This window comes from Halichoerus grypus, chromosome 9 (assembly GCF_964656455.1).
Source record: "Halichoerus grypus chromosome 9, mHalGry1.hap1.1, whole genome shotgun sequence".
NCBI lineage: Eukaryota > Metazoa > Chordata > Mammalia > Carnivora > Phocidae > Halichoerus > Halichoerus grypus.
In genome coordinates this window covers 115088200-115113716 of record NC_135720.1, presented here as the reverse complement: position 1 = coordinate 115113716, position 25517 = coordinate 115088200, and the positions used below count along the sequence as shown (strand labels likewise).

Genomic DNA, 25517 nt, shown 5'->3' with positions numbered 1-25517 from the left:
CCTTTGGCACCAGGAAGAGAGACCCTGGGCGCAGGCATGACACCACAGGCTTAAGACTCTGGTGACCAGGAAGCTTCTGACTGCAAGCCATTGGGCTCACCTGTCACTCTGTCCTTTGAGAACCAGAAATAAACCTTCTATTTCCTGCTGAGATGACAAATAAGTAGGTTCAGGCTCCCGACTCCCTCACCCAAAGTTAAATTTGGTAAGGCTATAGAAGCAAAGTGAAGCAAGCATTTGGGGAACCAACAACAATGGCAACAACAAATAAAAAATGTTTAGAACTTGCCAAGAGACAGAACAGCCATCTTGAACCTGTGTGTGTAGGGAGTGGGGAGGGCTGCATCCACGGATAGAAGCAGCAGTGGGAGGGCAGACTGCTGGAAGACCTTTTTAAATTCGACTCTTATCTCCTCACAATTGCCTTGGGACACCACTGCCTCCCCTTTACACATAAACAGAAATCAGAGCAGCCCCTGTGCCTTGCTAGGTCAAGGAACCGAAGACACTAGGTGTTAGCCTCGGGTATTCGCTTCTCCATTACCTGCCACCACTGCCCCCACTCCCAGAGAGCCTGCCTGCTTCCAGTTGTGCTATTCCTTAGAGTTGACTGATAAAGTAGCTGCAACTAGGGAGAGTCACAGTGTTTCTGAGTTCTCTCCTGGGACTGGAGCTGGAAGGATACAGATCTTCACGGTCAGCCCTTCATCCCCATTACACATCACCCCCACAAACTAGCTGTTACTCCCCATGGAGATGTGAGCCCACAGACCAACAGAATTAGACAGCTAAGGGCTAAACCTGCTGCAAAACAGAAATAACAAATTGAACACCATATACTATCTAATGCAGAAGTGAGAAAAAGATGAAACAAGAACTTAAAGGAAGGTGTAAATACACTTAACAAAATAGTAGAAGATACCAACAATATAAAGCAAAACCGATAATTCATAAAAATAAAGAGATAATATTAAAGGTTTAAATGATAACAGTTTATGTGGCAAATACTGTGGATGACACAAGTAGCAGGACGAATAGAGTTGAAGCAGAACCAGTGAGGTGGAAGCTAAGACAAAAGAAGGCTCTGGAAGAGAGCAGGAAGGAAGCAAGGCATGGAAAATATAGAAAAGAGTCCAGCAAAATGGAGGATAGAAATAGAAGGGTTGACATCGGGATAATAAGAGGTCTTGCAGTGAGAGAGAGAGAGGGTAAAAGAGAAGAACAAATATTTGAGGAAATAGTGAGTAATGAATTTACCAATATTACAGAGAGACAAAAGGCCTTAGAATAAAGGGCTCAAAAAATACCAAATAGGAGCAGTAAGAAAAACTCCACAGCTAGGATCATTATAATGGGACAGAGAAATCTGCTAAAAGTTCATGGAAAGAAAGAACAGATCACCTACAACAGAATAAGAATCAGATTGACATCAGAATTTTCAATAACATTGATGGATGTATGAAAACAATATTTTATAGTAGTGAAGCTTGAACCTAGAACTTTATATACATCTAAATTGTTACTCAAATAAGGTGGCATAATAAATATTTCTACGCATACAAAGCCTTAGAGCCCAAAGACCCATATTAAAAACGCTCTTAAGGGGCACCTTGGTGGCTCAGTCAGTTAAACATTGGGCTCTTGATTTCAGCTCAGGTCATGATCTCAAGGTCATGAGATCAAGCCCCCCCACCCCCATCAGGCTCAGAGCAAGGTCTGCTTGAGGTTCTCTCTCTCCCTCACCCTCTGCCCCTTCCACTCATGTGCACTATAAATAAATAAATAAATAAATAAATAAATAAATAAATAAGGTCTTTTTAAAAAAGATTTTACTCAAATAAGAAGAAAGTCAAATTAAGGAAGTTGCAATAAGGAATATAGGAATAAGTGTGATTTGTCAACAGAACCAGGACTGTATTAAAGTAAATGGGTAGGGGCGCCTGGGTGGCTCAGTCAGTTAAATATCTGACTCTTGATTTCAAATCAGGTCATGATTTCAAGGTCATGGGATCAAGCCCCACATCGGGCTCCATGCTCAGTGCAGAGTCTGCTTGAGATTCTCTCTTCCTTTCCCTCCCCTTCTGCCCCTCTCCCTTCTCTTTCTTTCTCTCAAGTAAATAAATAAAATCTTTTTTAAAAAAGTTACACTGTGCAGCTTAAATATACATGATCTTTATTTGTCAATCATACCTCCATAAAGCTGGAAGAAAAATTTAAAAATAAATGCATTAAAAAAGAAAATCAGAAGGACATAGAGTATGGTAAAGAATTTGGGGTCAATATATAATATTAAGGTATTTAAGAAATTTATAAAGGTAAGTAAACATGAATGTATGTCTTAAATTAAAACCAACCAACATAAGAACAGAACCAGTAAATATAACTTTTAATCCAGCAGGAAAAAAATCAGTCTATCAAATGGAAAGTGAGAAAAAGAAGGAAACAATATACATTAAATACAAAATTTGAAATGACTTACAAAAGTAAGTCTCAATATATCAGCAGTTAACCAATTAAAAGACAGAGGTACTGATAATGGAGGAGATAAAAAGACCAAACTATGAGTTACTTATAATAAATACACTTAAAGCAGGAAGATATATAAAGGTTGAAATTAAAAGGAGGAAAAAGATTTACCAGGTGGCAAATATGACCCCCCAAAAATTGGGCAACTATCGTAATACACAACAAAACAGAACTTACGGTTTAAAAAAAGTACTTTGATAAGGGACAAAAAAAGATTTTTATATAATTGAAAAGAAACAATAGAGCAAGAAGGAATAGGAATCACAAGTATCTATGTAATCAATAATACAGCCTCACAATTTATAAAGCAATAACTGAAAGAACTACAGGCAGAAGATGATTTTTTTAATTGCAGTTGATTTTAACAAACCCATATCAAAAACTGACATATAGAAAAATAAACAAAGACTTAAAGAGCAGAACAATAAAATTATTTAAGCTCATTTATTAATCAAGCCTCAACAAATAGGAAAATGAAAAATTCTTCCAATTTACAAATGACTAAAGAAACAAGACAACTGGCTGGAATGCATGATTCTGCATCACAGGGCAGAAGGATAAAGGGAGTGGGGAGACTATGAGGATCTTTATTGAGAAAATTACTGAAATTTGAATATGTATTGTGGATGAGATAATAGCATTATATCAAAGTTTAATTTCCTGAGTATTATCACTCTCCTGTATTTATATAAAAGAATGTCCTTGCTAAGAGCAAGAAATGCATTAAAATGCTTAACAGAAAAGGGGTATGATGTATGCAACTTACTCTGAAATGATTAGAAAAAAACATTAGAGAGACAGAAACAGAGAAAAAGAAAGCAAACATAGCAAAATGTTAAAAAATTATTGAATCTAGACAAAGTGTCAAAGGAATTTTTTTGTAAATTCTTATAATTTTTCTGTAAATTTGAAATTATTGCAAAATTAAAAGTTTTAAATTTTCATAAATAACATGAGTTAAAATCAAAATTATAAAGAATGTAAAGAATAATTAGAACTGACATATCAAAATTTGTTAGATATTATTAAAGCAGAACTTAGAGGAAAATTTTTTACCTTTAAATACACTTTTCAGGAAACAAAAAAAGTACATAAATAAAATGAGCTAAGCATTCAACTCAAAAGTTAGGTAAAGGGGAACAGAACAAACCCAAAGAAAGGAGGAAGGAAATAATAAAGATAAGAATAGAGATAATAAAAATGAGAGCTAAAGGCAAATTAATGGAAATAAAAGCTGGCCTTTGAAAAGATACATCTATATGTTGTTCCAGAAAAGAGAATGAAGAACAAAAGCTTCCCAACTCATTGTATAAAGGAATTTTTATTACAAAAATAAGTAAGGAAATACAAGAAAAGCAAGTTTTATGTCCATGCTTTATAAAAGTAAACACAACAACACCCTAAGTAAAATATTAACTAAATAAAACCAACAGTAAATATGTAACTATAAGATAATCAAATAGGGTTTATCACAGGAATGCAAGGATGTTTCAAAACAAAAAAAATTTCTCAATATAAGCCCCCATATTAGGATATTAAGAGGGAAATATATATATAATGAAACAAATCAACGATGAAAAATGATTTTTTAAATTTCAACATCTGTGATTTTTTATAAAATAAACTCTTAGAAAACTAGGATTAAAAGGAATTATTTAACCTAATTTAGTAAAGATTGTACATAAAAACCTACAGTGAGGACTTCTTCCGGGAAGATGGAGTAGACCTACTTCTCCCTACTCTTCCCACTAAGTACAACTAAAAACCCTGGACATTATATATAAGACAAACATAAGACTCTGAAAGGTAGAGATAAGAAGGCAGACCATGTGGGACACCAGGACCTGAGGAACGACACAATGATGAGTTCCTTGGGCTTTCTTTTTGCCTGATACATCCCAAACTTGGAGCTGAAGAAACGGACAACCTGGAAAGGCCAACTGACACAAAGAAACAAACAAAAAGCCCCAAAAGTCTGATAACACTAGCCAACAGTCTGATTATCACTAGCCAAAAATCAGATATCACTAGCCAAAAGAGCAGGACAGAGGCAGCCTATCAAGACCAAAAACTTTTAGAAAATAAACTGTTCTGTTCCAGGCAAACCCCTTAGAAATAACTGTGGCCCCATTCCTTTTTTTTTTTTTTTTTTGTAAGATTTTATTTATTTATTTGCCAGAGAGAGAGAGAAAGCACAAACAGGCAGAGGGAGAAGCAGGCTCCCTGCTGAGCAAGGAGCCCCTTGCAGGACTTGATCCCAGGACCCCTGGGATCATAACCAGAGCTGAAGGCAGACACTTGACCAACCGAGCCACCCAGGCGTCCCGTGTGGCCCCCTTCTTACACCAGAAAGACAGCATGGGATGCCTAGACTTCCACCCTCCCAAGACTGTAACATGGCACCACAACATCACCCTGCAGCGGTATCCAAAAAAACCAGTTAGGACACCAAGAATTCATTTCTTTAGACCGGTAATGAGGGCCCCTCCCCCATATGTTAGTGGAATGGGATGTGGGAGGAGAACTCTCACCCCCACCCAACAACAGTGATGATGACTAAAGAAGTTCTCTAAACAGAGTGAAAATTGTAAAAGAGGAACCTTGAAACATTGAGAAAAAAGAACAAGATAAGCAAAAAATATGGGTAAATACGATAAATTTTTCTTCTCCTCTTGAGTTTTCTAAATTACATTAGGTGGCCGAAGCAAAAATTATAACACTGTCTGATATGGTTCTAAATGTGTATAAAGGAAATATTTAAGACAATTATACTCCATATGAGGGAGGAGAAAGGGACATAAAGAGAGGTAAGGTTTCTATAGTCCATTCAAACTGGTAAATGATGACACCAGTAGACTACGATAGTTAATGTATGTATAATATAATACCTAGAGCAGCCACTAAAAATGCTATACAAAGAGATATACTCCAAACCACTACAGATAAATAAAAATGGAATTATAAAAAATGTTCAAATAAGCCACAGAAAAGCAGAAAAAAGTAAACAGAGAAATGAGAAACAGAGAGAACAAAGAGAAAACAAAAAATTAAATGGCAGAATTAAGCCCTAGCATATTGCTATGAATTGAATTGTGTCCCTAAAGTCATACATTGAAGCCCTAACCCCCAATGTATTTGGAGATAGGGCCTTTGTGGAAACAATTAGGGTAAACGAGGTTGTAAGGGTAGGGCCCTGATCTGATAGGATTAGTGCCCTTATAAGAAGAAACACCAGACAGCTCGTTCTTGTTCTCTCTCCCACCTACACCCATATGAAATACAACCAGAATTGCAGCCATATGCAAAGAGAACTCTCACCAATCATGCTAACACTCCAATCTCAGACTTCTAGATCCCAGAAATACAAGAAAATAAATTTCTGTTGTTTAAGCCACCCAGTCTAGAGTATTTTGTTATGGCAGCCCAAGTAAATAAATATGCATATCAATAATTATACTAAATGCAAATGGTCTAAATTCATCAATTAAAGGCAAAAATCTGGACTTTTTAAAAGTGAACCAAAGATACGATATCTACAAAAAAACTCAGTTCAATTCAAATATATGCAGATTAAAAGTAAAAGGATAGGAAAAAATATATTATTCAATCATTAATAAAAGGGAAACATGAGTGAATATACTACTATCAGATAGAATAAACTTCAGAGTAAAGAAAATTATCAGAACAGGTTGGGACATTTTACAATGATAAAAGAGTCAACCCACAAAGAAGACATAATAATCCTAAATGCACATGAATAAAAAAACGGTACAAGCTGCAAAATATGTGAAGCAAAAACATAAAATCCACAATTATAAGGGCGCCTGAGTGGCTCAGTCAGTTAAGCATCCGACTCTTGATTTCAGCTCAGGTCCTGATCTCAGGGTCATGAGAACGAGCCTTGTGTCTGACTCTGCACTGAGTGTAGAGCCTGCTTAAGATTCTCTCTCTCCCTCTGCCCTACCCCCCACCGCTCGTGTGCATGTGCATGCAGTCGATCTCAAAAAAAAAAAAAAATCCACAATTATTGTTGGAGACTTCAACATAACTCTCTCAACAAGTAATAGAACAATTAAACAGAGTATCAGCCAGGATAAAGAACTCAGCAATACTATCGACCAATAGGGTCTAACTCACATTTATAAAACACTCCACCTAACAACAGCCTAATACACGTTATTTTCAAGTGCCCAAGGAATATATATCAAGATGGATATATCTGGGGCCATAAAACAAATGTCGATAAATTTAAAAGAATTGAAATCATACAGAGTATGTTCTCTGACTGCAATAAAATTAAACTAGAAATCAGTAACAGAAAGATGACAGGAAAATCTTCAAACACTTGAAAAATTAGCAATCATTTAAAAATAATCCCTGGGTCAAACAGTAAGTCTCATGGGAACTAAAAGATACATTGAATTGAATAAAAATTAAAATACAATATATCAAAGCCTAGGGAACATAGTTAAAGCAGTGCTGAGAGGGGAATTTATAGCATGAAAAGCATACATTAAAAAAAAAAAAAGGAAGGGGCGCCTGGGTGGTTCAGTCGTTAAGCGTCTGCCTTCGGCTCAGGTCATGATCCCAGCGTCCTGGGATCGAGCCCCTCATTGGGCTCCCTGCTCTGCGGGAAGCCTGCTTCTCCCTCTCCCACTCCCCCTGCTTGTGTTCCCTCTCTCGCTGTGTCTCTCTCTGTCAAATAAATAAATAAAATCTTTAAAAATAAAAAAAAAGATCAACAAATTGATGAAACTCTAGCAAGACTGACAAAGAGGACAGAAATAGCTGACATCAGTAATGAAACAGGGAATATCAAGACAGACCCTGCAGACATCAAAAAGATAATAAGGGAATACTACAAACAACTCTATAAACATAAATTTGAGAATGTAAACAAAATGGACCAGTTCCTCAAAAAAGACAAACTATTACAACTCACCCAATATGAAACAGGTAATTTAAATAGCCCTATGGAACTACTAAGGTGTTGAATTTGGAATTTGAAATTTACATTTCCAAAAGGGAAACTCTGGGCCCAGATGGCTTCACTGGAGAATTCTACCAAACATTTAAAGAAGAATTAACACCAATTCTACACACTCTGTTGCAGAAGAGGAGGGAAACACTTCCCAGTCCATTTTATGAAACCAATATTACTCTAATATCAAAACCAAATGAAAAAGAAAACTACATACCTATATCCTGCATCATTATAAGCACAAAAATCCTTAAAAAATTATTAGCAAATATGATTCGGCAATATATTAAAAAAAAAAAAAAACAGTACACACTCCAACCATTGAGGTTTTCCCAGGATGTGAAGCTGGTTCAATATTCAAAAATCAATCAGTGTATTCTACCATATTATCAGGCTAATGAAGCAAAATGATCAAATCAACACACTTATATCAACCAATGCAGGAAAAGAATTTGATTAAATTTAATACCCATTCATAACAAAAACTCAGAAAAAATGGGAATAAAGGGAACATTCTCAACTTGTTTTAAAGAAAGAGAAAAAAGAAAAAGGCCTAGAGCTAACATTATACTTAATGGTGAAAGACTGAATGCTTTTCCTGTAAGACTAGGGACAAAGTAAGATATCCATTCTCACCACTCTTATTCAACATGGTGTTAAAAGTTCTATCTGGTAAATAATGCAAGAAAAGAAAAGGTAAACAGAGTGGAGAAGGAGAGCCAGAAGCAGCAGCTGCTCAACCTAACTAAGATGGATTATGGACTTAAAAATGTAAAAGATAATTTTTTTAAAAATTAGAGGAAATCTTCAGGATGCAGAGCTAGGCAAAAAATCCTTAGAGTTGACAACAAAAGCATGATTAATAAAAGGAAATATTAATAAATTGGACCTCATCAAAATTAGAAACATTTGCTCTGTGAAAAACCTGTGAAAAGGATGAAAAGACAAGATACATGATGGAAGGAAATATTTGCAAACCATGTGTCCAAAAGAGAACCAGTATCTGGAATATACAACAAACTCTGAAAACTCAACAGTAAAAAGCAAACACTCTAATTAGAAAATAGAAGAAATGAAGAGACATTTCACAGAGTAGGGTACACAAATGGCAAGTAAGCAAATGAAATGATGTTCAATAATAGCCATTAGGGAAATGCAAATTAGAACAACAATGAGATAGGGACGCCTGGGTGGCTCAGTCAGTTAAGCGTCTGCCTTCGGCTCGGGTCATGATCCCAGGGTCCTGGGATCGAGCCCCACATCGGGCTCCCTGCTGGGTGGGGAGCCTGCTTCTCCCTCTGCCACTCCCCCTGCTTGTGCTTTCTCTCTCTCTCTCTCTGACAAATGAATAAATAAATCTTTAAAAAAGAAAGAAAGAAAGAAAGAACAGCCATCCACATGTTAAAATGCCTTAAATGAAAAACACTGGCAATGCCAAATGCTAGTGGGGATGTGGAAAAACTGGATCGCTCATACATTGCTGGTACAGCCACTTGAGAAAACAGTTTGGTAGTTTCTTTAAAACTAAACATGCAGCTACTGCGCGATTCAGCAGTTACACTCCTGGGCATTTATCTTAGAGAACTGAAGACTTATGTCCACACAAAAACCTATACGTAAATGTTTAGAGCAGATTTATTCATATTACCTAAATACTGGAAACAATCCAAATAACCTTCAACTAACTGCTATAGCCGTACCATGGAATACAACTCAGCAATAAGAAACTGTATATATGTAACAACCTTGTGTAATCTACAGAGAAATATGCTGAGAGAAAAAGGCCAATCCCAACAAGTTATATACTGTATAAAACATTTTTGAAATGACAAAATACAGAAATAGAGAACAGATTAGCAACTGCCAGGGGTTAAGGAGGACGTGGGGCAATAGGGAAGTGGGTGTGGTTATAAAAGCACAATACGAGGGATCCTTGTGATGACAGAAATGTTCATTTTAACTGTATCGGCATATCCTGGTTGTGATAGTGTACCATAACTTTGCAAGATGTCATCACCAGGGGAAACAGGGGAAAAGGTACGTGGGATCTGTTTGTACTATTTTTTTTTACTACTGCATGTGAATCTACAATTATCTCAAATAACAAGTTTAATTTTTTTAAAAACTGACAGCAAACACTGTAATTAATGGAGAACATTTAGTTGCATTTCCTTTAACAATAACGCTCATTGTCACTGCTACTATCTAGTATAGCCCTAGAGGTCCTGGTCAATGCTATGAAAAAGAAAACTAATTAAGAGTTTTAGGGATTTAATATGGTAGAATACAGTATTTGTCATTTTGTGACTGCCTTATTTCACTTAGCATAATGTCCTTAGAGTTCATCCATGTTGTAGCATGGATCAGGATTTCCTTCCCTTTTTAAGGCCAAATACTATTCCATTGTATGGATATCCCACATCTTGTTTATGCATTCTTGGCTTTTGTGAATAATGCTTCTGTGAACATGGGTGTGCAAATATCTGTTCAAGTACCTGCTTTTTTTTTTCTTGATATTAGCCATCCTAATGGGTGTGAAGTGATATTTCATTGTGGTTTTGATTTGCATTTCTCTAATGATTAGTGATGTTGAACATCTTTTTATATGCTCATCAGCCATTTGCATATCACATTTAGAGAAATCCTATTCACGTCAAATACTGTATGATTGCACTTACATCAAGTAACTAACGTAGTCAAATTCATAGAAACAGAAAGTAATATGGTGGTGACCAGGGCTGAGGAGAAAGGGAAATGAGGAGTTGTTGTTTAATGGGTACTGAAATTCAGTTTTGCATAATGAGAAAGTTTTGGAGATTTGCTGCACAGCAATGTGAAGGTTCTTAATGCTACTGAAAGATACACTTCCAAATGGTTAAGATGGTAAATGTTGTTCTTTTTTTACTCCATTTGTTTAAATATTGGTTACACTTCTCTACACCAGAAATAACTGATTTGAAAATAAAATTACAATAAGATAATCAATCATAATGACAACAAAGTCTGTAAAATGTCAAAGAATTAACTGAGCGTGCACAGGACCACGATGAAAAAGTGAATTTTAAAAAGCATAATAAAGAGCAAAGATGATTCGAATAGATGGGGAAATACCCTCCGTTTTTTGCATGGGATGACTTAATAATAAAAAAAAGTCTGTTATCCCCAAACTGCTCAATAAGCACAGTATAACCTCAGGCAAGCTTCAGCTTTAATTCTGAGGAACTCAAAAAACTTACAGTACAATATGTCTGGAAAAAATAAAGATCCACAAAGAGTTACATAAGCCTTGGGCTAGGGCAGGGGAGACCAGAAAGGAGTATTCTCTCAGGTCCCTGAGCAGGAAATGACAGTCTTCTGTTATTACTGAGGTCTTGTCCCCGCCTGAGGCCAAAGGAAGCCCAAGTTTTGCATCTTTACACCCCCACCACCACCCCCACTGCCCCAACTTTGGTTTCTTTCTTTCGTGTTATGAATGCACCAACTGTCCTACATCTGTCCTTCTAGATCCACATTTCTCCACCCTAGGTTTTGTCCCAAGTGCTGGCCTGTAGGACATCACAGGGTCCCGAGCTCCTTGGCTTGCCCTTGCTTTCAGCCTTGCTCTGAGAATGGAGGGAGGCGGAGCTCGAGGTCAGGGTCTTTACTCCTTTGGTTCCCTCACAAGGTCACTTTAGACTGGCTGTGTCCCTTGACTGAAGGGCACTGTTGCGGGCAAGCTAGTGACACTGTAGGACTGGCTCCTTCTGAATTCTGATAACCCCTCCAGTCCCTTGCCTCTTGGGACCTCGGGGTAGTCACAGGTCAGCTGCTGCTACTCCCAGGTTACACGGTGCTATCCCCCACCTACTTCTTTGGAAATACCTCCTTGTAAATAGACTCCCCTGGAACTATCCTATTTTGAGTGTGTCATCTGTTTTCTGTTGAGGCCCTGGGACAATGAAAGTCATTTCTTTCTTCATGCCCTGCCTCTGGCCAGTCTGGCCAAAGGCTCTTGGAAACTCATTTGTAGTGGAAACGTGGGAGAGGAAGGGTCAGGAGAGCAGGTGAGTCCCCCCGCCTCGGGGAGCAATCTTTTTGGGTTTGGGGTCTTTCCACTCTCTGCAGCCCCTGGGGACTGGCCTGGCAAAAGTAATTTTCCTAAATAAACATGGAGATTAAATACCAAGCTTTTTCTGGTCTTTTCACATGACTGTGTACATGAGTAAGGAAACAAAGAGAAGCTGGAACACAGGAGCATGTTGTCACTCAGGAAAAAAAGCACTGAGGATACACCCTCCCATGGTGTATTTGAGTTTTATTCCCATTGTCTTTTTTTTTTTTTTTTAATCTGAGTATAGTTAACACACAGTGGTACATTAGTTTCAGGTGTACAACCTAGGTGATTCAACTTCTCTCTACTTTATGCTGTGCTCACCACAAGCGTAGCTCCCATCTGTCACCACACAACACTATTACCATATCATTGACTATATGCCTCACGCTGTGCCTTTTATTCCTGTGACTCATTCATTCCGTAACTGGAAGCCTGTGTCTCCCACTCCCCTTCACCCATGTTGCCCAACCCTCCGCCCCCTTCCCTCTGGCAACCATAAGTTTGTTCTCTTGTGTTTATAGGTCTGATTCAGCTTTTTGTTTGTTTATTCATTTGTTGGGGGTTTTTTAGACCCCATACATAATTGAAATCATATCAAAAGAAGAGCCTCAAACTTGAGGTCAACACAGTTCTCTAAAGTATTGGTATCTGCCCCAAGGGTCGAAGGGACTCCCTGCATTCTGCATGCCCTCGTGAACACAGACGCAGCCCTTTTATGGGTGGACAGTTGGACTAGATGACCTTTAAAGTCGATTCCAGCTCCAAGTTCAGCTTTTAAAATGAGCAAAACATTGAAAGGAGAGACCATGTGTTGTACCAACTGGATTAGATATAACCCAAAAGCCTAACTGCCTCTCTCCCCACCCCCCACCCCCCCCACACACACACCTTTTTGGCCTTTGATTATGTTTAACATTCTACTCTCCTCACACAGTCCTGGAGCTGGCCCACCATTACCCTACTTCTTTCCATCCAAGCACATCTCATCACCCCATGTAAGGACATGTAGTTCCTCCCTTTTCTCCCTAATCTGGCTTCCCGGATCCCAGGAGACCTACGTGGCACTTTTTCCTACTCCTTATCTGGAAAGGGACAGCCTTCCCTATAAAACAAAAACACACAAAGTTAGGGCAGAGAGAAGCCTGCCAGGAATCTCCAGAGGAGGACTGGAAGCTATCCAATTAGCTGACTCTCTCCTTCCTTCCCCTGGGGGTCTTGTCACTTTGATTCCCACTGCTGTGACCAGACCCAGACCCTTTGGATGTGCAGCTTCCTCAAAATCAGAGACACCACCCAAAGCCCTACCCCCAGACCAGACTAGCTCTTCAAAAGGAATTTGCTTTGTCAACCAAACAAAAACAAAAACCATGAATGGAAAAACGAAAATGAAACAACATTAAGACTTTAAACAGCAAGTTTTTAAATTAAGTCAGGCAGAGGTGGAAGATTATTTACATGATACACAAGCTTATTCATTAAATGCTATATATAAATGCAAAAAAATAAATATAAAACTGATAAAACCTCTAGACATTAATTTCTGAGCCTACATTTGCCAATTAGCACAGCACACAGCACTTTCCCTCTTCCAACCTTATATGGCCTTGCTCAGAGAATAACCGTTTTAAATTCATGAGCACTTTCCCCTCCCATTGACTTCTCCAGGAAACTCCTTCCAGAACAAATGCCCTGATCACAAGGATCCTTCTGGGGAAACCATGGATGTGGAAGAGATCAATTCACTGGTTGGACAAACCCTGAGCACCTACTTTGGACATCAAGTCCGTAAGACCAGTGCTTCCCCCATTCCTCTGTAGGCCCCCATCAGCACAGAAACAGTCCAAGGATGAAGGGTTCTAGCCCCCATGACCACCCCTCACACCCACACGGAAACACACACATTCATGGAAAGCAGCACACAAGAAGGTTCTGCAGTCTGTCTTCTGCCTCTTCCTCCAGCTCATCAGATTCTGATCTTACGGATTCCCATATAGACACACACATGCAAATATGCATCCATAGCCCCTTGTTCTCCGTCCACAACATCCCGTTAGGCTAAGCTGCTTCAATACTTGTCTTCACTTCTGGTTTCTTTTCCTTGCCCAAAGTCTAGTGTCCAACTCTAATTCCAAAAACTATGCCACTGCCCAGTTTTCTGTGTCCAGCAGGTGTCGCCCCTCACCGGAAACAAAATGCACCTCCCTTCTACAGTGAGAAATCTGTACCCCAACAGTGGATGGCCCTTGGGTTGGGGGTAAAAGGGAATGAAAGCGTGGCTCTGAAGGGTGGTGTGCTCCCCAGCATGAGGATCCTCTGGATAAAGCCATCTACTTACTTCCAGCTAAGGTAGACAAACATCCTATAGAAAATTTGTTCTTTGATCTTGGACAAGTTATTCACACTCCGAACCTTGCTTTCTTCACCCGTGACATGGAAGGAGACAATCTTTTCCTCCTGGGATTATTGTAAGAAGTAAAAGAGATACAAATACAAAGCACTTAGCCCAGCACCTAGGTCATAATAAGCACTTGAGCTCTTCCCCACTTAGGGTTTGGAAGAAGTAAGTGCACAGAACTCCCATCTGAAGTTAAGTTCTGCCCCCCTGAGTCCTATCTGAGGATCTGCATCAGGGTTGTGATGAGGATCAACGAAATAATGCATGTAAAGTACCTGGTCCAATGCCTGGCCCAGAAAGTTGAGTAACAAGTAATAACTAACATCTCTCTTATGGGTTCAGCATGTGCCAGCAATGTTCTTACCCATCTGCAAGTATGAACTCACTCAATCCTTCTAAGACCCCTTATGAAGTAAGTAATCTGTCAATTCCCTGCCTCTCCCTGATTCTGTGACTCCATTCAACCATAGTTTAATTTCTTCTTATGAATTATAGATCAGAAAACTGCCCCCAATTCTGTCATGTCTAGAGGGAATAATCAGGAGGACGTACTGACTCCTCCACTCAAGTAGGAGAGAAGTAACCCCAACCATAACTCTGCTCATGGTCCCTCCCCAGGGCCTCAGGAAAAAGCATAGAAAAACTATTTCGACCAGAGTTTATTCTTCAGAGATGACCGCCAGCGACTCACTGGCCCCTGTGGCACAGTGTGGCCTCCAGAAAGGCCTTTAACCTCCCTCCCCAGATGATATTTGACCCAGAAATATAGCCTTGGACGACAACTTGATTACAGAATATTCCCAGGAATGAGTTCCCCCAACTTGCTAAGGTGTACATGGGGTCGGCTGGGAAGTTCAGAGATCTGGATGGAGAAACCATAGGATCCAAGAAAATTTGTAGGGTCTGAGGATGGTGGGGGGACACAGCAGCATCACTAAGAGTTTGAATCTTCACACTTGGGGTAGAAGGTGTAGGACTCTGCCTCTAATTGACGTGTTGACCTGCAGAAGAAATAAAAAGGAAATAATAAGGCTTCAAACCAACTTGACCCCATCCTCTGTTTCTATAACCATCCATGCCAGAGCCCTTAATACAGTGATATCAAAAATTCTAGATCACCAAGGACTAATACTACAAAGCCACTTTCAGTCGTCTCCCCATAGATGCTCCATTGGATAGAAAAAGGGTGTGTAGGTGCTCCTCTTTCCTGCTCCTAATCCCAACAGTGGCAGTTTAAATTATGCTCTTGGCTACATCCTGGTGGAACCTCACCCCCACTATAAGCACCATTAGCTGAGCCCAACACTGACTCCCGAGATCTCTCACCCCTCCAAAGGACCAGTAGGCAAACAGACCAACAGAGATGTTACCTTCTGGATAACTGGCCCCAGGGAGGAAAATGTAGCCTAGGAGAAGAAAATATCTGATTAGAGGACAGTCTATAGATAAAAGTATCTGGTGTTACAGCAAATGAGGTAGCAATGGGAAAACAAGTCACGAATAAAAAGTGAACAGAAATTGGGAGTGAGATTGGCAACCGGAGGTCAGGGGCGGCACTCACCAGACGAGCCAGCTCTCCGCCAGCTGAGCAAACCAAGAGTGAAAATGATGAAGCCCAGGCCCAGAATCACTGCAGACACAGAAACCTTCACTATCTGCATCGGGGACAGCCCATGTGCTGCAAAAATAGAAACTTACTAGAACCGATCTGTCGCTCATTGCCAGAGCAACATAATTTAGGTTGGTTCAAAGGTGCTTTATCCCAATGCCAAGGGCCTAGCGCACACCAGCCTACACCCAAGGAGACAGACTTTCCTCAAAAATCCCTATCCCGTAGCTCTGTACTCCTAGAGTAGCCCTGGGGGACCCCCTCACGAGAGTTAGCACCCTAGCTTCTAGGTCCTCTCTAATACAGCGGGGGCTCTCAAGGCATCTTTTTTCCTTCCTTCACCCTGAAGTTTCCCTCACCAAAGAATAAAGGATTCCTCATTCCCCTCTCCATTTACCCCATAGTGACAATGTTTGCTCCCTTATGTGCTCTACCTATTTGTCTATTAAAATGTCATTCCACCTTTCTTAACTCTCAATGATCCCATTCCACGCGTTGTCTGACTACTGAGGTATCTCCTCCTGTCTACATCCAGATTTCCAGAACCTGTCTCCATCCCACTCCATAGCTCCCACTTCCTGGAACCCATCGTACTCTGAATCCCACCCCACCTGGATTCCTTCCCCCATGCTAAAATGAACATTCCATCACCAAAGGAAGCTCTGGTGCATACTGGGGAGGAGACTTTCCCAGGAGAGTTCCGGTGCGCCTGTGGGTTCCTCTCTCTGCTCCCCATGCCTTTCTCAGCTGCCCAGCAAGACAGCACTCCCCAAAGGGGGAGCCCAGTCTCAGCAGCCAGTCTAGGATTCTGTTGCCTAGCCCTTCATAGATGCCCCTCCTCTTCCTCATTGTTCCCTCTTCTCTTTCCCCAAATCTGTGTACCAAATCTCTTGGTACATTTAACTACTTCCAATCCTGGGGTTCAAACAGTGGTAATTGGTTCCTTGTTCATTAGCCCCCAAGCATGTAAACCAAAGTGTTTGTCAGCCAGGCTTTTTCTTCCCTGACAGAGTGGCCCAAATTCAGTACTGCCCCCACACCAAAAGAAAGTCCCGTTTCTTCTGAAACCTTTTTTATTCCTTCAATTCCCATTCCTGACCAGACAACAGAATAGTTGAAATCTGAGGATCCTAAAATGTTGCATCACAAATTTTGGTTGTGAAAACATGGTCACCAAACCACATCCTCTTTTCAGGATGGACATTCTGCTCCCCTGCCACTCTCAGACACAACATCAACCACCCATTGCCCCATCTCTGGTCATCAACCCTCCACCAGTTCCTCTAGGCTGGCTGCTCATTCTCAGCATCTTCCTCCCTGCCATATTCCGTGGACCTGTCCATATGTCACTCCCTGTGCCAAGACATTGGTGTTCCTTTTCAACCACCCACTCGCAGTAGCTCTCTGCTTCAACCCTAATTCCTCCCACCCGCCGTGCACTTACTCCAGTCCTCAGAGACGGGCTCAGGAGCCCCAATGTGCTCCACCACACAAGTGTAGGTGTCCCCATAAGAGGGGGTTGTAGCTAAATGGGAGACGGTCTGATATGTCCAGTCTCCATTGGGCTGGGCCATCTTAGGGGCACTACTGTGAGGAGGGACAGGCTGCCCATTCTTCCTCCACGAGATGGTCACATCAGCTGGATAGAAGCCCCACACGTAGCAGGCCAGCATCACATGCTCCTTCGTGTTAAAAGGAGTGGTTTTGGCTACTTGCACAGTTGGTGGCCCTGCATAAGAGGAAAACGTGATCATGAAAGATGGCACCATTCTGGCTTTTTCTCCAACCTGGTTTCTTTCCAGCTTCAACTCTTCGTGGCCTCCCCCACCCCCACTCCGTGCCTCCATACATCCCTTTGAAAAAGAGGAGTTAGACTTACTCCTGCTTTGCTTTTTATTTCCTCCCATTCTTTCACTGCCCTTTCCCTTCTTTCCTGTTCCAAAATTACGGTTGATCACATTAAGTAGAAGCCAGGTCTGAACTGCAAGCTGTTTCAGAAGTCGCTGTATTTATTTCAAGTATATAAGCTAACAGTTGTCAAGAGTTGTAGGTTGGGGTTTGTAAAGGTAGGAAAAGATGTCTGCCCTCAAATCTAATTTAACAAACTAAGTGGCTCAATCAAGCAACATTTTTCCCTTGGATAGTTTAAGGAAATGAGCCTAACTCAGATCTAACTCTCTTAAATTTGGATTAACATAATCCGAAATAATGAGATTGTTAATATCGCTATTCTCTATTAGCTTATTCTCCTAGGTGACCCTCTTACTTACCTCCACCTTGGTGCTTTTCAAACAAAATCTTAAATAAAAATCCAAGAAATTGTGTTAAAATGCGGGTTCCCTAGGCTGCATCCCCAAATATTTTCACTGAGAGGATCTGTAGTGGCAATCAAGGGCTTGTATTTTTTACAAGCACCTTCCCCAGGCAATTCTGAGAAAAGTGGTTCAGAAATAACGTCTTAAGACATATTACTCTGTCTTATGGAGATCTCCATGTTTTCTTTTACCAATCTCAGGTCATTCTCAGTGCAAGGGCTTTGGGGCAAGAAAGCATGTTGAAATCCCCTGAGAGGCTTTCTAAATATTCCCATGCCTGGGCCCATCCCAGACCTAGAACATCAGAACCTATGATAAAGAGGCATGAGCACTTTGGGAAAAGGCATTCTGGTTATTCTGACACACTCCTGGTTAAACTTGACTCTGCATCCTGAGATGCCCTGAATAGATGGAAAGCCTGCTTATTCTCTTACCCCATTGGCCTCAAACATCACCTCCCCTTCTTTGTTCCTGTTCCACCCCCAACAACAACCCTTTGAGGGTCCACACTCACTCTTTCTACATTCCAGGTCCACACATTTTTTGCTTCTTTCCCGCCCAAATCTCCAACCTCTTGCCTATGGAGGGATTGAGGGATTCTCCCTGGCCTCACCTCTCCTAACTCTGCTTCCCGATAGCCCCTTTGTGCCCCTCTCTTCTTACGTGTCCTGTGGGTCAGTGATCCCCAGAAAGACTGGGTATGTGTGGCACAGTCCTGAAGCCCATTAGACAAGCGCTGGAGCAGGGATTCCTGTTGGTTGAGGTATTCTGAGAGGTAATTGGCCAAAACATTCAGTGCGCCAAATTCACAAGGGGCCATTTTGGCCTCCTCTGGATCCCAGCACGTCAGCAAATCCTTGTTGAAGGAGACACAATATGTGAAATCCTTTGGAGTCCCATCATCATCCAACAGACAGGTGCTTTCCACATGGGCTATAAAGCCACCTACAGGAACCAGAGAAAGGGGGCAGCTCAGAGACCTCTGCAGGGAGCCCAAGCCCCAGTTCCTGCCCCAGTTACACCCAGCGAGTGGGGTGTAGCTTTCCTGCCTCAGGCAGCATCTACAGACCAAGCTCGTGTACTGAAGTCTCTGAGAGCACCGATTAAGGGAATAGATGGTAGCAGCAGCAAAGTTTTTAGATGCTGTTTCCTTTTTATGAGACTAAGTATGGGAACAGGAATTATTTGCTAGTTTAAACACAACAATTTACCCAGGACAAGACCTTCAGTAAGGCAAATTATTGAGAGAGAAAAGGGGTCAAGGGAAAGAGCCAGCTTTGTTGGCTGGATATATTATTAAATATTCACTCCACATATATTTATGAAGCACACACACATACGTGCCAGGCACTGGGCTAGGAGCTCAGGATGCAGCAGTAAACAAGACAGATATTGCTGTTGCCTACACTCTGGCAAAAGATATATACTACACAAATAATTATACAGTTCAATTATCTTAAAATTGCTACAAAGATACAAAGTACAAAGTGCTACTAGAGCATATACCAGGGAGACAAACTAGTCTGGGGTGTCCAGATCCACGTGACTCCCTTGCCCCAAAGGAGCAGAGGAAGGGAGGGTCCCAGGCCAGAAACCCTTACCTGCTCCAGTGGAGCCCAGGCTGAGGCCCAGCAGCAATGGCAGGAGTGTGGTCATGCTCCGCTCTAGGGACACACCAGGAATTCAGTCCCCTGGACCAATTCTTCCAGGGGCCCTGGGTCCTCGCCTGCTCCCGTAGCCCCAGCCTGGGTAGATGATGTCCAGACCCTGAGAGGAATAGAGTATAGCCCCAGCTCCTTGATCCCCACTAAATGAGTGATTTGGAGCCACCCAGCCCCTAGATACTAATCCTGTTCCTACCAGCTCTTCTAAATCAGTCCCAAACTAACAGTTGTCTGATTGCTTAGATGGTTAGATGGGCGGGGACAAATACAGAGACAAATCACTGAGTGCTTCAGCCCAGCATCATCAGTTACCAGGTAAATCTTATCCTGCCCTAGGCTTTAAACAACTATGTCTCTTAACTCTTTCCCTGTGGGAAAGACCAGTCTGTAGGTGGATTTCCTTAGATCACTGGAGAGAATAATCCCAATATTCCCAGAACATATGTAGCCTGGGCTGCCCACTGGTTTAACTGTTTCCCTTCAATATCCTTCCAAGACTGAGACTAGGTAACTTCTCTTGTCCCTTAGAGGGAGGTTACTTAGAAAGATATTGCGCAACCTTGGTCTGTCCTGTCACCTGGGAGATGGAGGCAGGAGCTGAAAGGCCCTTCCAGAGCAGGTGGCAGAGACAGGGATGTTAAGATGGAAGGAGGCACAGGGAGAGTGCAGGGTTATCTGGCCTCAAAGCGTGACTGCAGAATAAGGGAAACAGTTCCACTTTAGAGGTCAGAGACAGAGACTGGAAAATCTCTCCCTGGGATTCCATTGCTTCTTGCAGAGCTGCATTTCGTCCTTCCTGCTTTTTTGGAGCTAGGAAATCCTACCCTCAACTACTCTGAGCCATCTCAAGGCAGACCGCAGGACAACGCCACTTAAACCCTTGATAAATAGCTGGTAATGGACCAGTTCCCAAAGCTCGCCTGCCTCCCCCAAACTTAACACTCTCCTGTGTTTCTCCCACTGGTCCTATCTGTCCCAGAGCAGGTCCCCGCATTATGAAGCCACTAGAAAAAATAAGATAAAGCTTCCCTCCTTTACTTCCCCTGGAAAAGGCAGGTTTTAAATGGCAATTCATTCTCCTATCCCACTGTGAACTATACAATTGGTGGCTTTTTCCATCACAAATTTAAAACCTGAAATTGGCTTCTCTCTGTTCCCCAGTGGCTGCAGGGCTGCGTCTCCCCGCATTAGTTTCTGCAAGCTTTTGGATTTGATTTAGTAGTGAGCTAAATGAGAGAGGATTAGGAGAGAGCCCCTTGACGCCACACTTACCTGTCCTCCCCCAAAGCCCCCAACCCCAGGAGAGTCGATGCTTATGAAGAGAAAAGAAGCATGTACCAAAAATGAATACAAAGATGAATATCAGAAACAAAAGACTTGTGTAACTAATTGAGATTAACTGAAGTTGCGTTTCCCAGCAACCCCGCTCTCAACCCCGCCTTCATTATAAGATGTTTCTACATCCTACCTCCTCTAATGAGCCATCAGGTGAGCAGGAATGGGCAGAAAATGGGGGTGGTGAGTCCAAAATTTGTTGAGCTTCTACTTTGGAACTGACACTATACTAGGTAGGCCCTTTCCATGCTATCTCATATAATCTTAAAAGATCTGTCCAGCGTCCTGCTTTTACAGTTTTGAAAACAGCTCCAAAGATTCACACACAGACACACACTGGTGCACGGACACGAGCAAGCCCACACACTCACTACATCCTGGGGCTGAGATGACCCACATAAAAGTAGCCAGTGGTGCCCCCCACTGAGAGACAGATAAAGGGAAAAGCCACTGGGCCACCCAAGTCTTTGTTTCCCTGTTCTCAGAATTCCTTCTGTTCTTAGAACCAGCGTCTCCTTGCTTTCTCTTTTGACAGTTTCCAAACCGTGTGAACTCTTCCCCACTCGCACGCGCACTTCCCCCTGACGTTCTTCCTCCTCCCCGCCCCCAAGGTGGGCGGTGAGCCTGACCTCGCGGGAGCCCGCATCCTTGTCCCCGTCTACAAGGCTCGCGCTGGCGGGCGCAGGAACGCCGGCGGTGAGGTCCCGTGCCCGCGCGGGGGTGGCCGGGGGTGGCGCTCGCCAGCCAGCCGAGGCCACACGGAGTTCCCTGTCTGGTCTCTGCTCGGGCAGCCAAAGGAGATGTGAAACCTTCCGTGAGGCAGCAGCAGGAAATGCAGAAGATTTCACTTCTCTATTAAGGAGAAGACTGAGGGTGCTTTTTAGAATAAGGCAGGACAGAAAACCTAGAGGCCCGTGCTCAGCCAAGAGCTTTCTTCCTTTCCCCTTCCCTCCTAATTTTCAGACCTAGTTCTGTCCCCCACCGCCCATCAACCCAAAAGACCGTTTCACGTGCCCTGTCCATTGTGACTGGACAGCCATTTCTGTAGTGCCAGGACCGCTAGGAGCGTAGGAGTGAGGCAGCCTCGTTCCCACGTGCTCTCTTTCTTCTACCCGCGCTGCCCAAGCCCCGAGAGCGGGTCCCCTCCTTTCCCGCGCCTCCCCCTCCGGGCTGTCCACGGCGCCACGGGTGGACGAACCGCGGCGTTTCTGTGCAGAGCATTACAGGCAATGCCCAGCGAGGAGACGTGGACTCTGTTCCCACGTCATTCGCTTTAGGTCAGCTGGGGAGTGAGAACAGACATCTGTAAAGAGAAGAGTTTATGGTAAAGCAAGTAAGCGATAAGGCCAATGTGCTTGAAAGAGAAAAGAGAAATCATTGAGGGCATGGACAGGGTGGACGGGGAGGTGGAACTGATGCTCTACTAGGTAGGCGATTTCCATGCTATCTCATATAATCTTAAAAGATTATATGATTATAATCTTAATCATATAATTAAGTTAATCTTATAGATTAACCCTCTCCCGGAGGGCTGCTGGAGGTGAGCTCCGACTGCTGGGCTGAAGTCGTGTTCAGGAGAGGAAGGCCCCCGGCATCGCAGTCCTGGCGTAGAGCGCAGCAAGCTCCGCAATGTTCTGAGGTGCTGTTGGGGGTCTACCAGGAGCCTGGATTGGCTAAAACAAAAAGGAGCTACAATGCATCCCTGGCATCACACACTGAAGGAAGTCACAAATGTGGTCTCACGCTCTTCCTGAGAGCACGGCCATAATAATAAATCGCTTCTAGGTACTTCCTTCTGGTGCTCCCTGTAAGCTCTCAGGTTCCTCTTCTGGACAGATGGTTTCAACTCAAGCCTCAATTTTATAAACTCAAAAATTGTTCAACCCATCAATCACTTGCAATCTAAAACCCATAGCATGAGACCACATTTGTGACTTCCTTCAATGTCTCCTCAAAACTACACACGCCTGCACCCTGCCGGGATTACCTTACTTCCCGGTCTGTCCAACCTCATCCCTCCCCACCCCCACCTCACCTCTGTCCTCCCACTCCCTCTTCTCTACAGGATTCACTCTCCAGACCCCGATCTTGGGGTAACTAGCCCATCATCCTTCCATCCTGCAGCCAAATGACTTGCACGGCTAGGGGATATTCTACCTGATTTGCCACCACAACTCTTGAATGATGTTATCATCCCCATCTTAACTATGAGAAAATGGAGGCAGAGGGAGGTTAGCAACTGTCCAGCCTTACCCAGACACTAAGTAATAGAACCATGACTTGAACTGAGGATTTATGATTCTAAATTCTATGCTCCTAATAATCAGAAAATAATTGAACATTGCTAGCCATTTATAATAGTAATAAAAACCATAGCATGTTTAGAAATTAACATTAAAAAGTATAAGAACTTTATGAATAAGAGGGAAAACTTTATTAAACTACATAAATGAACACCTCAGAAAGTGAAGAGACATATTCATGGATGGGGCATCCTAACAACGAAGAAGTCAATTTCTTCCCATATCACTAACCTAAATGCTGTCCTAACCAAATCATAGCAGGGCTTGGGGAGAACTTGTTAAAGTGATTCTAAAATGTGCACGGAAATCAAATCCATGAGTATCAGACAATTTTGATAAAGAAGAGCAAAATGGGACTTTGGGTTTTGGGAGAGGTGAGTGATAAAGAAATGAAAACCAGCCCTGCCAAATAATAAAACATATGAAAAGCCATAATAATTAAAACAATATGGTACTGATATAGGAACTGACAAACCAATGGACTGAACAATTCAGAGACAAATCCATGCATATAGGGAAACTTGGTATAAAATCCCTGGGAATAAATGGAATATTTAGTAAATGATATTAAGAAGATCAATTTACTATTTGGAGGAAAAGAAAGTTGTATCCTTATTCCCATCATATGGAAAAATTCCAATCAATAAAGATCTAAATGTGAAAGGAAAACAATAACACAAATGGAAGAAAGCATAGTGAAATATCATATATGGCCAGATAAATATAAGGCAAAGCTTTTCCACCCGAAACTACTCATCAGAAAAAAGAGAATTACCTTACACCTAAGTCCTCGGGTTTTTTTCCTTTTCAAATTAAAGTCACTCTTTCAAAGCTGTTTTGAGAAGATATATTATCCTAAAATGACGTCAATAAATACAAGAAGGGGCTTCCACACTGTTTTTTTTTTTTCTTAAGATTTTATTTATTTGTCAGAGAGAACAAGAGGGAGAGAGAGAGAGCACAAACAGGGGGAGCGACAGGCAGAGGGAGAAGCAGGCTTATCACTGAGCAAGGAGCCCAATGCGGGACTCGATCCCAGGACCCTGGGATCATGACCTGAGCCGAAGGCAGATACTGACTGAGCCACCCAGGCGTCCCCTCCACACTGTTTTCTATAGTGGCTGCACCAATTTACAGTCCTACCTACAGACCGCACAAGCGGTCAGTAACAGTATGGAGGTTCCTCAAAAAATTAAATATAGAACTACCATATGATCCAGCAATTCCACTCCTGGGTATTTATCCAAAGAAAATGAAAACACTCACTCAAAAAGGTATATGCACCCCCATGTTCATTCAGCATTGTCTACAATAGCCAAGGCATGGAAACAACCTAAGTGCCAATTAGTGGATGGTAACATATCCATATGGCTGGACACATATAACACACGTAACAATGAAATGTTATTCAGCTATTAAAAAAAAAAAGGAAACTCTTCCATTTGTGGCAACATGAATGGATCCCAAGGGCATTATGCGAAGTGAAATAAGTCAAACGAGAAAGACAGATACATACAATCCCTCTTATATGTGGAATCTAAAAAAAAAAATTAAAAATCAAAATAGAAAAAAAAGAGTTCATAGATATGGAGAACAAATTGGTGGTTGCAGGGGTCAGGGGAGAAATTAATGAAATGACTTTGGTGTTTATTTTAGTTTAAATAAATTGATTTATTTTTTAAAAATAAATAAATTTGTAAGTCATTTGCCTAATCAAAAAATACTGAGAAAAATAAAAATAAATTTGTTTGGGGTGGATGGGTGGTGCAGTCGGTTGAGCAGCTGACTCTGGGTTTCTGCTCAGGTCATGGTCTCAGGACGGTGAGATCTAGCCCCACGTGGGGCTCTGTGCTCAGCATGGAATCTGCTTAAGACTCTTCCTCTGCTCCTTCCCCCTGCGCTCTCTCAAGCCTGTGCACACTCTCTCTCCCTCTCTCCCTCTCTCTCTAAAATAAATAAATAAATCTTTTTAAAAAATGAATTTGTCTTATGAAATGTTACATATTTCTCAAGGCAGCCTCTACTAGCCATAAATATTTTCACAACCAGTAAAATGAAAAAAAAAAATCAGCAATCAGCTTCCTCCACCATTTTGTGAGCAGATTATCAGAAAGTAGCTCTGCCCTCATTTTTCAAGTATTTTGCACAAACTGATAGGAGTAAAAGCCATCGTATGGTGCTGAGAGCAGGGAACAGGAGTCAGTAGAGGAGTTAGGGGTTTCCCCATTTCCCTCCCTAACGAGGGCAAGCCGCATTCAGGTTACGTGTTGGATTTGAAATGACAATCCACACAATA

General features: G+C 41.9%; 1 protein-coding gene across 1 annotated transcript; it reads right to left on the bottom strand.

Moving 5' to 3' along the window:
• Positions 1 to 14639: 14639 nt before the first annotated feature.
• On the bottom strand, positions 14640 to 20122 carry LOC118522959 (HLA class II histocompatibility antigen, DM beta chain). The gene is made up of 6 exons (XM_036072361.2): positions 19521 to 20122; positions 18583 to 18864; positions 17049 to 17333; positions 15557 to 15673; positions 15366 to 15401; positions 14640 to 14996 (listed from the first exon to the last, which is right to left on the bottom strand). The coding sequence occupies exons 1-6, from the start codon at positions 19573 to 19575 to the stop codon at positions 14980 to 14982; spliced, it is 792 nt and encodes a 263-aa protein (XP_035928254.1). The 5' UTR covers positions 19576 to 20122; the 3' UTR covers positions 14640 to 14979.
• Positions 20123 to 25517: the final 5395 nt, after the last annotated feature.

Excerpts from the sequence above, each read along its gene's own strand:
- LOC118522959 (XM_036072361.2), bottom strand. The coding sequence starts at position 19,575 with ATGACCACACTCCTGCCATTGCTGCTGGGCCTCAGCCTGGGCTCCACT. Across the intron at positions 18,865-19,520 it reads CCTGGGCTCCACTGGAGCAG|GTGGCTTTATAGCCCATGTG; the intron begins GTAAGGGTTTCT and ends TGGTTCCTGTAG. Across the intron at positions 15,674-17,048 it reads GCCCGTCTCTGAGGACTGGA|CACATGGGCTGTCCCCGATG; the intron begins GTAAGTGCACGG and ends CTATTTTTGCAG.